The sequence below is a fragment of the Artemia franciscana genome, chromosome 21 (assembly GCF_032884065.1).
Source record: "Artemia franciscana chromosome 21, ASM3288406v1, whole genome shotgun sequence".
Taxonomy (NCBI): Eukaryota; Metazoa; Arthropoda; class Branchiopoda; order Anostraca; family Artemiidae; genus Artemia; species Artemia franciscana.
Genome location: NC_088883.1, coordinates 4,510,554 through 4,522,349, shown reverse-complemented (window position 1 = coordinate 4,522,349; position 11,796 = coordinate 4,510,554). Strand labels below are relative to the sequence as shown.

The window sequence follows — 11,796 nt, the reverse complement described above, 5'->3', positions numbered from 1 at the left end:
TTTGGGGCCCCTCCTAAAATTGTCGGGAGGACTTTGACCATTTTTTTTTAACCTAGATACAAAATGAGAATTCTGAATGTGCTGAGGATTTTATTGGCATTTTAATATCGGTAGCCTCCGTTGTAGTATACCAATAAAGAACATCACCAGAAATAAACGTATTAACAATTAATATTTTTAATTTTATTAGTAAAAATTTAATATATAAATTTAAGAATACGGTTTATAAATAAACCATTCAATAACGTGATTTTAATGTATTTAATACAAATGTACAAATTTCATGTAATTCTGAGAAGGTTTGGCTGTGAGCCGTCTTGGTCTACAACTGATTGACACATGTCAGTTGTAAGAGCTACTTGACAGTTGTTGTAAGAGCTAATCCACATGCTGCTTTATTTGTTTTTATGTGCGACATGCGAAAGTTTTCTGTGCTATTGTAATATATTTTAATTTAATATTTTTAAAAGAAATACTCTAAATAAAGACACTGCCAAAATATATTTCATGTCAAATTCTTCTTTATTATAGGGTTCAAGTGTTTCAAAACTCTATCACTCAACTGAAAAAACAATGCACGAATCTCCTTCAACTTTTATTGCCTTCTTAAACAGACTGACGAATACAGACAGTTCCAAAGTTACTATACGATGCAATGATGGAGATGTTGAAGCTAAGAAAAGCCTTTTAACAGCAGTAAGCAATGGTTTCAAGTGGATTTTTGAAAATGATTTCATTGGGAACGAAACAAACTTAGTTGTGGCAAACGATATCCATTTTGAAACGATGCAATTTATCACAATATTATTTATTACAATATTACAAAATTGCAATTTATTACAATATTATAAAAATAGAACTGTTCATGGTTACCAAAAAGCTGACAAGGAAGGATTTGACTAAATTGTTGAGAAATATGATTTGTTTGGGATCAAGGATGATATTGCAGAAAAACTAATTGCTGAATACAAACAAGGTGAAAATTCAAAACTTCTTGAAACTTATTTTTTAATTTCCGACAGTCCAAAGTCTAAGATTGGAGCGCTAAGAGAACCTCGGGCGCGTTGCTGTAGAAAGAAAAGCAGTTCCGAATTTTGTCAATGTATTTAATGTTGATGATTTTATAAAATTCTTGGAAATATGTTTTGATATGCTACTTCAATCAAAGATGGATAATTGGAAAAGTTTTTTAAATGTATTTTGCAGTTGGGCGTCAGAGAATCCTGAAGAAAGATGCATAGCATCGTTAAAAATCCTATCACTGATTAACTTCCAACTGTGACTGCGACTGCTTGCTACTGCTACAACATCTAGTTGTGACTACTTTCAGGAAATGTTGAGCAAGGATGTTGAACTTCGAAACTTTGACGCTGAAAAAAAAAACTTTGTTGTTCAAATGGGAATGTTATTAAAAATGGGAGACTTATTAAAAATAACTTTCCGTAAAGAAGTTCTTCAAAGAAAAGTAAAAAGCCTTATGAAACTTAATTATACATATTAATCTTATTATTAGATTTTTAAACTTAATTAAGCTTAATTCCTTAACCTTATTCAAGTCAAACCTTATTTAGGTTTTCAACTTAGAACATAAACCGTATTAAATCTATGCCAGTAGAAATAAATTCAAAACAACGATAAATTACTGTTAAAGAATAAACAAAACCTAAAACGAACATAAGAAAAAAAAAATTACAGCAAACATGCTGATAACATAATGATAATACTAATATAAATGAACAAACCATTTTTAAAACGAGTAAAATATTGAATGTAATATTGGATTAAAACTTAAAAAGAACAATAATCACTACAAACAGGAGTTTGGCTAATAGCATCATTTGCCAATTGCCAATTGCTAAGCCAATTGCATCATTTGCGCTTTACTGAGAAGAGCTATAGGTCTAATAATATAAACGACTCGCTGTAGCAACGAGTCGCCTCAGGCCAAAACAGCTACACACATTCCTCCTCCGTTCCAATCTGTTCAAAGCCTCCCTTTTTACATCCTCCCAAGAAAGTTTCATTTCATTTAAATCTTTTCTTACGACATCCTCCCACTCCATTCGGAAACAATCCACTTATTCAGGTGAAAAATTTTCACTGCAAACAAAAATTACAGCGAAGACAAATTATATTAAAACATTTTCTTTTATATTTACAACATTGAAAAATAAAAATTACAGTGAAATAAAATCTTAAATAACACTATATATCAAGTATTGAGTTTCTTGTAATTGTTGATTCCAAGGACTGGTCAAGACAAATCTAATTTTCCATACCATACAAATGACAAAATAGGATTTACCCTTCTACGGCTGGGGGAGGAGAGAAGAGACAGTAGCCAAGCTCCTGTCTGTGGTGATTTTTGTTGGTTTTAAGTTTGACTCTTTCTCTTAACTCTACTTTTTAAAACAGCAAAAACTTTGGCGTAAAGAGCGGGGCGTTGAGGTGGAAAAGCCCCTTTCATATACGGAGTAATTTTCGTTCGTTTTAAGTTTTAATGTTGATCCTTACTTTCATGTAAAGAAATTTTTTTTTCTATTTGATTTCTGGACGTTTTTGAATTAATGCATGTTTTGATCTTGGCTCTCCGCACATAAATAATTAAAACGAAATTTGTATATTTTTTTTGGCTAAATGGCTTTCTCATAGTTTTAATCAGAAGATTTTGAGAAAAAAGGCGAGGGAGGAGGCCTAGTTGACCTTCAATTTTCTGATTACTTAAAAATGCAACTTGAACTTTTAATTTCTTACGAACATTTTCATTAGTAAAAAATATACATAACTTACGAATTAACTTACGTAACGAACTTCTATATTCGTATGTTTTTATCGCGTATATGAGGGGGTTCACCCCTCATCGATACCTCGCTCTTTACACTAAAGTTTAAATTTTGTCCCAATTCCTTAAGAATGACCTCTGAATGACAAAGGCCGTAGAATTAATAGTTGAAATTACTAGAAATACTTTAGCGTAAAGAGGGAGGTATTACGAGGAAGTAAACCCCTCATATGCGTAATGATTTCTGTTCGTTTTAAGTTTTAATGCTGCTCCTTACTTTCAGTAGAAAAAACTTTTCATATCTATTTTTTCATTGTTTTTTCAAATAATGCTAGAAAATCCTGCGCCCTTTTCATTGAAATTATCTTCCCCCATGATAAGTTCCTCCATGGAAATATCCTCCCACGTAACCCCCCTCCAAAACCAAAAAATCACCCTGAAAACGTCTGTACACTTTCCTGTAACCATTACTAAATGTAAACACAGGTCAAAGTTTGTAACTTTCGGCCCCTCCCACTGAGGGACTGCGGGGGAGTAAGTCGTCCCCAAAGACATAGTTTGTAAGTTTTTCGACTATGGTGGATAAAATGGCCATCTCAGAATTTTGATTCGGTGACTTTGGCGGAAAATGAGCGCTGGAGGGGGCCTAGGTGGCCTCCAATTTTTCTAGGACCACTGAGTCGATACGATCACCCCTGGAAAAAAAACACAGAAAAAAACAAATAAACACGCATCCGTGATCTGTCTTCTGGCAAAAAAGTGCGAAATTCAACATTTTTGTAGATAGGAGCTTGGAACTTCTACGATGAGGTCCTCTGATACGCTAAATCTGATGGTGTACTTTTTGTTGAGATTGTAAGACTTTTAGGGGTGTTTCCTTCTATTTTCTAAAATGAGGCAAATTTTCTCAGGCTCGTAACTTTTGATGGGTAAGACTATTTTGATAAAACTTATATATTTAAAATCAACATTAAAATGCAATTCTTTTGATGTAACTATCAGTATCAAAATACCATTTTTTAGAGTTTCCGTCACTATTGAGCCGGGTCGCTCCATAGTTCGTTACCACGAACTGTTTCATTACTCATTACTTTTCATTGAAAAATTTCTTTTCGAATTTTTTTTATATTTCATTTCTGTTCTTTCTTGATTAGCAAAGTTTTATAATGGGCTAATATTATGAATTTTTGCCCAGTTTTGCCCAAAACAACCTGTGTGTATGCATGCTTTGGAAGCAAGTATTAGCAATATCTTGGGAACTGCTTAGGGTATTAAGTTGAAACTTGAGTGATTGGCGTATCGTACACAAGTACCAAATTGGTACCCCTACGAAAAACAAAAAACAGAACTGAAATAAAATTCTCAAATTATCGGGATCTTCCGGGCAGGGGGAGTATTTAATGCGGGGGAAGGGGTATTTTGTAGGGGTGTATGTTCTGTAGTGGTATTTTCTGAGGGGTGTTTTCCTTCCTGGAAGGTATTTACCATGGGGGGCGTATTTTAACGGGAAATGTTTTTCAGGGGGTATTTTCCTTGGGAGCATTTTTGACATGGTATTCTCTTAAAAGGGAGGTGGTAAACGCTGGCCACCTTCCGGAATGGGCCAAAACTAAGTATCTATCACCATTAGGGGTGCACCGAGACGTAAAAATTGAAAATTGCTTCACTGTAGACCATTGAAGCTCATATATATAGACCGCAAGAATAACTTGGCGTTTCTGAGGACTAACAGCAAAGCAATGAAAAAACACATAAGCCCACTATGTCGCCAATAAGCAGGAACAGTCGAGACTATTCAGCATCTCCTGTTTGAATGCTTACCTTGGGGCTGTGGGGGCATCTCCGGAGCCATATTTACTAGATCTCTTGACTGTTTTGGGAAAAAAATTCAAGTGACCATAAAGATTGAAGGGCAACTGGCCCACCTCACATCTCTTTTTTCCTAAAAGTCATCTGATCAAATCCTAAGATAGCCATTTTGTTTAACATAGTTGAAAAAAACAATAACTATGTCTTTGAGAGTATTTACTCTTTTTTTGGAATAACCGTTGTAGTACCTAATGTCAACAACCTACTCTTCCCATTTGAACCTTCAAGACCTAAAACTAAAATCCTTACACTGGGGTTATTTGGGTCAGGGTTGACAAGGCTACTAGCCTAATTGTACTGTCATTCATCACAAATAAATTAAAACTAATTGGGTTAAAAATAAAAGGGTAAAATAGCAAAATCAAGTCACAAAAAAGAATTAAATTGTGAAGTAATATAAAACCTAAAGGCTATACGCAGAGGGGGGAGCCCTCAATCAATAGTAAATTAAGCAAGCTAAATAAGTCAAAAGCAGGAACAGCACTAAGTTTGAAAGCTGTTTAAACGACTGTTTAAACAAAATTAAACGACTGTTTTAGCCTACTTTCGTCTTTGAAAAAAAAATTTCGTCTTTGAAAAAAAATTCAAATATTGCTTAACTCTTCGTGCGATTTTAAAAAGCAATTGTTGTTTTGGTCAAGCAGAAAATACGTTGGCAAGGTGTGCACATCAATATTGACATTTTACATCCTGGTAGTCTGCACAAACTAGAATTTGATTTTTCTGTTCTCAAGGCACAACTCTCAGCTTTACTCATGACTTGTTACTCGCTATTATCTTGATTTCGTGGCATTGAGCTTTGAGAAGGAACCCGAGAATAATGATACCAAAAATCGATAAGCAGGAACAGGTTTCAAAGTAGGGTAAAGGGGTGAAAGTAAAGGGGTAAAGGTAAAGAGGATAAGCGGATAAAGAGGTGATTGATAAATACTCTCAAGCAATTTGATAGTTGCAATATGCAGGAATCTGGGAAAATTTGCAGCAAGCACATTAACAGTCAAAGCAAGCCTCTTTTTTTTGCACCTCAAACTTTGGGACCATAACTGCTCAACACTTAGAACGCATTTGTGTGTGTTGTGTCTAAAATATAATGAAAGAGGCGCACACTCCACTTCTTCGTAACCGTCTCAAAGAGATTACACCTAACAAAGCGGTTCATGAGGAATATTATTCATGCTTAATCTGAGCCGTAGCGAGTAGGGCCAGGAGTTCGAAAGAAGAGAAAAGTCAGTTATTTTAACAGCAACTGCCTTATGGTTGGGTATGGGACATGACTAGTACAATTTCTTCTAACAAGCCATATACCTATATATTTTCTCCCGAACTTTAACAAAGTAAGATAAGCGATAAGATGTAGAAGAGACCTAAGATATTGCACTGAAAAAACTAGTAATGGTATAATTTGAAAAAGTTTGAAGATTGTTTTAAACCTGGATAACTCATTGAGATAAACTTATAATTTAAAATTTACGAGAAAAACTGACAAAATTTATTTCAAGACTAATCATAATGACATTTAACCAAAACAACAAGAGCTAAGAGCTCATGTGACACTCGTGACGAGGTCGGAAGAACCAAGAGTTCAGCTGCTATGTGCTCTAGCAAAATTCTAAGAATCAATAGATTGCTTTAAAAGGAGAATCAGAAGCTTAATGCCAGTCGGGATTTAAAATAAGAGCTCTGAGACACGATATCCTTCCAAACATCAAATTTCATTAAGATCCGATCCCTCCTTCGTAAGTTAAAAATACCTCATTTTTTCTAATTTTTCAGAATTAACCCTCCCCACCAACTCCCCCAAAGAGAGCAGATCCGTTTCGGCTATGTCAGTCACGTATCTAGGACATGTGCTTGTTTTTCCCACTAAGTTTCATCCCGATCCCTCTACTCTAAGCGTTTTCCAAGATTTTAGGTCCCCCCCCGACTCCCCCCAATGTCACCGGATCCAATCGAGATTTAGAATAAGAGCTCTGAGACACGATATCCTTCAAAACATCAAATTTCATTAAGATCCGATCACCCGTTCGTAAGTTGAAAATACCTCATTTTTCCGATTTAACCATCCCCCCACTTCCCCCCAGATAGTGGAATCAGGGAAACGACACTTTTTAATTTAATCTGGTCTAGTCTCTGATACGCCTGCCAAATTTCATCGTCCTAGCTTACCTGGAAGTGCCTAAAGTAGCAAAACCGGGACAGACAGACAGACCGACAGACAGAATTTGCGATCGCTATATGTCACTTGGTAGATACCAAGAGCCAGAAAAATCGAAAAAACTGTAAAGCCAATTACTTTTTAGTTTTCCAATTACCCATTTGGAGCTGAAAGTCCTCGGACGACGAAAGGGAGGTTTTTTAAGCTCCATCAGACATTTGTTCTAATTATTTGCTGGTAAAACTATCTATTTTAAGTCCAAAGTTGAAAAATTGTACCTTATTTTTTATTACTTATTTTTAACATTTCTCTTTTTTCCTCTTTTCTTATCTTCGCGTTTTTCATCTCCAAATTTAATTTTATTTGACCTAGTAAAGTGGGCACTAAATGTCAAAGTAAAATTCGAAAAAAAAAATCATAGATGAGATTTTAAGCACAAAGAACTAATTAAAACTCGCTAAACTTGGATTGAAGATATATCATTTGCATTAAAAATTTTGCAAGGGAGTGTTCATAGACCTGTTCCTTGGACCCGGTCTTAGGAAGGTAGAGACATTGGATGCAATGAATCTGTAAGAAGTGCAACAGGCAAGGAGCAGGCTAGGTAAGCAGTTGAAGAAAACTTTGCAAGAAGTCAAAAAACAAAGCTTAGACAATAGAAGCCAAAGAAATAGAAAGTCATCAAGCATGGATAGGAAAAGTTCAGTAAGATCGTTAAGAAACATTTCGATAGCTGATTTCGAACAGCTAAACTTCATTGAACTCAAATATACTCTAAATATATTGAAAAGGAATTGTCCACGGCTAGATGTAAATGCTTAGTTGAATCTAATTGTTAATTGAATAATTAATTGAGATTAATTGATTAATTATCAATCAGTGCAGATTAATTGAATCAGAATTATCAATCAGTCCTTGATTAATTGAATTGAATTATCAATCAGTCCTTGATTAATTGAATCAGTGCATATCATTTGCAGAGCAACACCTGCTGCCTACTAAAGAGTGATCGACCAGCCCATTGCAACCGAAATTTAAATGCTTAAAAAAATCTTTTAAACTAATTAGGGAACAAGACATAGGTTTATCTTAGCAGTAAATTTATCACGAAAAAATATTTTCAAAAGAAACTGATAACGAGGCTGAGCCATCGAATATGTTGGGAAACCGAAATTGTGGGGTACCATTGGATGGATCGTGCTGGAAAACCCAACAATTTTTATAATAATAGTTACATCAAAAGAATCGCTTTTTAATTATATAAGTTTCATTCAGTTTAGACTTACCCATCAAAAGTTATGAGCCTGAGAGAATTTGCCTTATTTTAGAAAATAGGGAAAACACTCCTTAAAAGTCATAGAATCTTAACGAAAATCACACCATCACATTCAGCGTATCAGAGAAATATACAATAGAAGTTTATAGCTCCTATCTACAAAAATGTGGAATTTCGCATTTTTTGCCACAAGACAGATCACGGATGCGTGTTTATTTGTTGTTTTTTTTTCAGTGGTGATCGTACAATAAGTTTTTTACTCTTTTAAAAAGTAGAGTTGAGAGAAAGAGTCAGACTTTAGCGTAAAGAGTGAGTCGTTGAGGAGGGAACGGCCCCTTTGATATATCGGTTTAAGTTTTAGTATCGCTCCTTAATTTCAGTTAAAAAAAACGTGTTTTTTTTATTTAATCTATAGTAAGATCCTCTAGATGTGCAATACCAAATTTATAATCTACTTTTATTTTATAAGAAGCACGTTAAAAAAAAATTATGGTAAATTGCAATTTTTTTAAGTTCTACATGTATTATTTGTAAATTAGTCTTAATAGTAATAAAGTAAAAGACAATATTTAACAAAACACTGTAATTTTTGGAATCATTCTATATTATAATGTGTGTGGTGTTCTATGCGACGTCATGATATCGAGCTAAAATGCCTAAAGTTGTTTGTTGAATTTAATACACTGGATCAGTTTATCAAGGAGGCACACTCGTGCCTCTATAAAGAGGCGACACACGACAATGTTAAGCGATCTTCGGTTCCAGTGGCCGCAGAGGGATGGGGAGGGATGCATTTCGTAGCCCGAGCTCCAACTAAGAAACCTGCAAAATTTCATCCCCCTCCAACTTTTCCTTCATAGGGAAAATCTGGCCGAAAGTTTCGACTCGTCAACCCCAGCCCCCCTTTAACGTTGTCCGATCGGGCTGAAATTCACAAGTTAAGGTCCCCTAGGGCCCAGGAGCTTATCCGCGAAATTTCAGCTCGATCCGATAACTCTCTCCCTGTTTTCCAGAAACCACGCATAGCCACTTAAAATTCATTTACTTTTTTTTTCTAGACGCCTACAGGTCACATCCGACATCGGATCTGGGTGTACGAAGACTCATTCGATGCGGAATTCTCCGAGTAATTTTCCTGGAAAGTTTCATAGGAAAATCTTAACCCCCCGAAAGTTTCGACCCTCCAACCCCCCCCCCCCTTTTAACGTTGTCCGATCGGGCTGAAATTCACAAGTTAAGGTCCCCTACGGCCCAGGAGCTTATCCACGAAATTTCAGCTCGATCCGATAACTCCTTCCCTGTTTTCCAGAAACCACGCTTTAGCTATTAATTAACGGATTTCTCTCCATAAGAGCCCATGTTAATTTGAAATTTTTAAAATTTATTGAGAAGTTATATATACACACATGCAAGTTATTAGCTCACTTGGTAGAGCGTGAGACTTTTAATCCTCGGGTCAAGGGTTCAAGTCCCTTACGGGCGGTTTTTTTTCACAACATCAAAAAAATTTTGATAACACCTGGACAGCTTATCATTTGAGAGATAACAGAATATTAGCTTCTTATGAGCAAAAGAAACATTTCGGTCATTCTATCTATTTTTTTTTCTATTTTATACAATGATTTCAAAGCGGGGGGGGGGGGGGGGGGTTCCTCTCCTAATTCCTGTACGAGGAGTACAGGAATTATTAAATTACATCCACCATGGATTGTCGAAAAACGTATAGAAATAATATGAAAAAAAACTTCGTTTTCTTAAAGAGTTAAAGAGGCTGCGTCCCAAAGTCGAACCTTAAAACGTACAGGAATTAGAAGAGGCAGTTGGGGGGCTGCCGCCCCCCAAACCCCCAGCTTTTAAAGACTCTTTTGTACAGGTTTTTTGTTTTTTTGCTAACCCCCCGCTCTTGGCTTGGGAAAGGCCCTCTTTTAATTAACAAAACATTGAAATGAATGAATAATGGAATAACTTCGAAAAATGTTAAACACAAGAGGACAGGAGAACCATTGCGCCGAAACTAGTAATTAGTAACAATGAAGTCCCCCCACAAAAAAAACCTGTACAAAAGAGTCTTTAAAAGCTGGGGGTTTGGGGGGCGGCAGCCCCCCAACTGCCTCTTCTAATTCCTGTACGTTTTAAGGTTCGACTTTGGGACGCAGCCTCTTTAACTCTTTAAGAAAACGAAGTTTTTTTTCATATTATCTCATTTTGGAGCTAAACTAATAAACATGTATTCCTGAAGCTTGAGTTTTATCCACCAAGAATCGACATCTACAATTTGGGTTCATTTCAATTCTTTTCTTGTGCATTCCAACTAATTTGTGACTAAGATTTATCTACGAATTTTTCAATAAAGGGGAGTCCTTACTAGCTGATTCCTTTTCATTGAAGAATATTTTATAAAACTATATGTTACTTTTATATTAATTTAAGATTGATTGTTTTTTAATTCTTTGGAGAATTTGCCTTGGGATATCCAGTATATTCTTGATACCCTTGCGTTTCAGTGAAATATGTAAGGTGGTTGAATCAGAAAAATAATCATAGAAATACATAAAATTATCCAAACAAAAGTAAAAGTATGGTAAGTAGCAAAAAAAAATATATAAGCCACATAGAAATGTATTATTTTGAAATTGAGCGACCATAAATATTTGTTTCACTATTTAGGCAACACAAATATTTTAAACGACAATCAACGAAAGTACACCGTCTTGCATTAGGAATCAAACAAATACTACACCGATGTATTCCCTTGCACTCCGATGAAAAATGATAAGGGGGCTCATTACAATGCTTGCATTCATTACAATAAGTTAATATCGAAGACAATTTTAAATACTGGTCATATTTTTCAACCTTCAACAAAGAACCCAAAGATTTCTCTAGGACTAACTTCATTGTTTTAAATTCCTCTCCAAGCTTCAAATTCACAAACATTATGAGAACTTCGGGCAATGGAAAGTTTCCTAAGTTAATCAGTGATAGGATTTTTAACGACGCTATGGATCTTTCTTCAGGATTCTCCGACGTCCAACTGTAGAATATATTCAAAAAGCTTTTCCAATTATCCACCTTTGATTGACGGAGCATATCACAACATATCTCCGAGAATTTTATAAAATCATCAACACTAAATCCATTGACAAAATTTGGAACTACTTTTCCTTCTACAGCAATGCGCGCAAGTTCTCTTAATGCTCCAATCTTAGACTTTGGACTGTCGGAAATTAAAAAATAAGCTTCAAGGAGTTTTAAATTTTCACCTTGTATGTATTTAACAAGTAGTGTTTCTGCAATATCATCCTTGATACCAAGCAAATCATATTTCTCAACAATATAGTCAAAACCTTCCTTGTTAACTTTTTTGTAACCATGTACAGTTCCATTTTCATAATATTGTATGATAAATTGCATCGTTTCAATATGGATATCGTTTTCTCTTCTCAATAAAATCATTTTCAAACATACACTTGAAAACATTGCTTACTGTTGTTAAAAGGCTTTTCTTAACTTTAACATCTCCATCATTGCATCGTATAGTAACTATGGAATTGTCTGTATTCGTCAGTTTGTTTAAGAGTGCCATAAAAGGTGAAGGAGATTCGGCCATTGTTTCCTTAGTTGCGTAGCATAAACTTGACGAACCTGAACCCTATAATAAAAAAGGAAATGGCATGAGATAAATTTTTAAAATGGCTTTTTTGGAGTAAATTC

The 11,796-nt window shown here is 35.1% G+C and overlaps 1 protein-coding gene across 1 annotated transcript; it reads right to left on the bottom strand.

Moving 5' to 3' along the window:
• Positions 1-503: 503 nt before the first annotated feature.
• On the bottom strand, positions 504-11,552 carry LOC136040584 (uncharacterized). Its single transcript, XM_065724829.1, has 2 exons — positions 10,976-11,552; positions 504-1,370 (listed from the first exon to the last, which is right to left on the bottom strand). Exons 1-2 carry the CDS (start codon positions 11,536-11,538, stop codon positions 1,259-1,261), a joined length of 675 nt encoding a protein of 224 aa, XP_065580901.1. The 5' UTR covers positions 11,539-11,552; the 3' UTR covers positions 504-1,258.
• Positions 11,553-11,796: the final 244 nt, after the last annotated feature.

Coding starts and splice junctions, on each gene's coding strand:
- LOC136040584 (XM_065724829.1), bottom strand. CDS start 11,538: ATGATTTTATTGAGAAGAGAAAACGATATCCATATTGAAACGATGCAA. Junction 1,371..10,975: donor GAGGAATTTAAAACAATGAA/GTTAGTCCTAGA, acceptor TTTTTTTTTCAG/CGTCAAAGTTTCGAAGTTCA.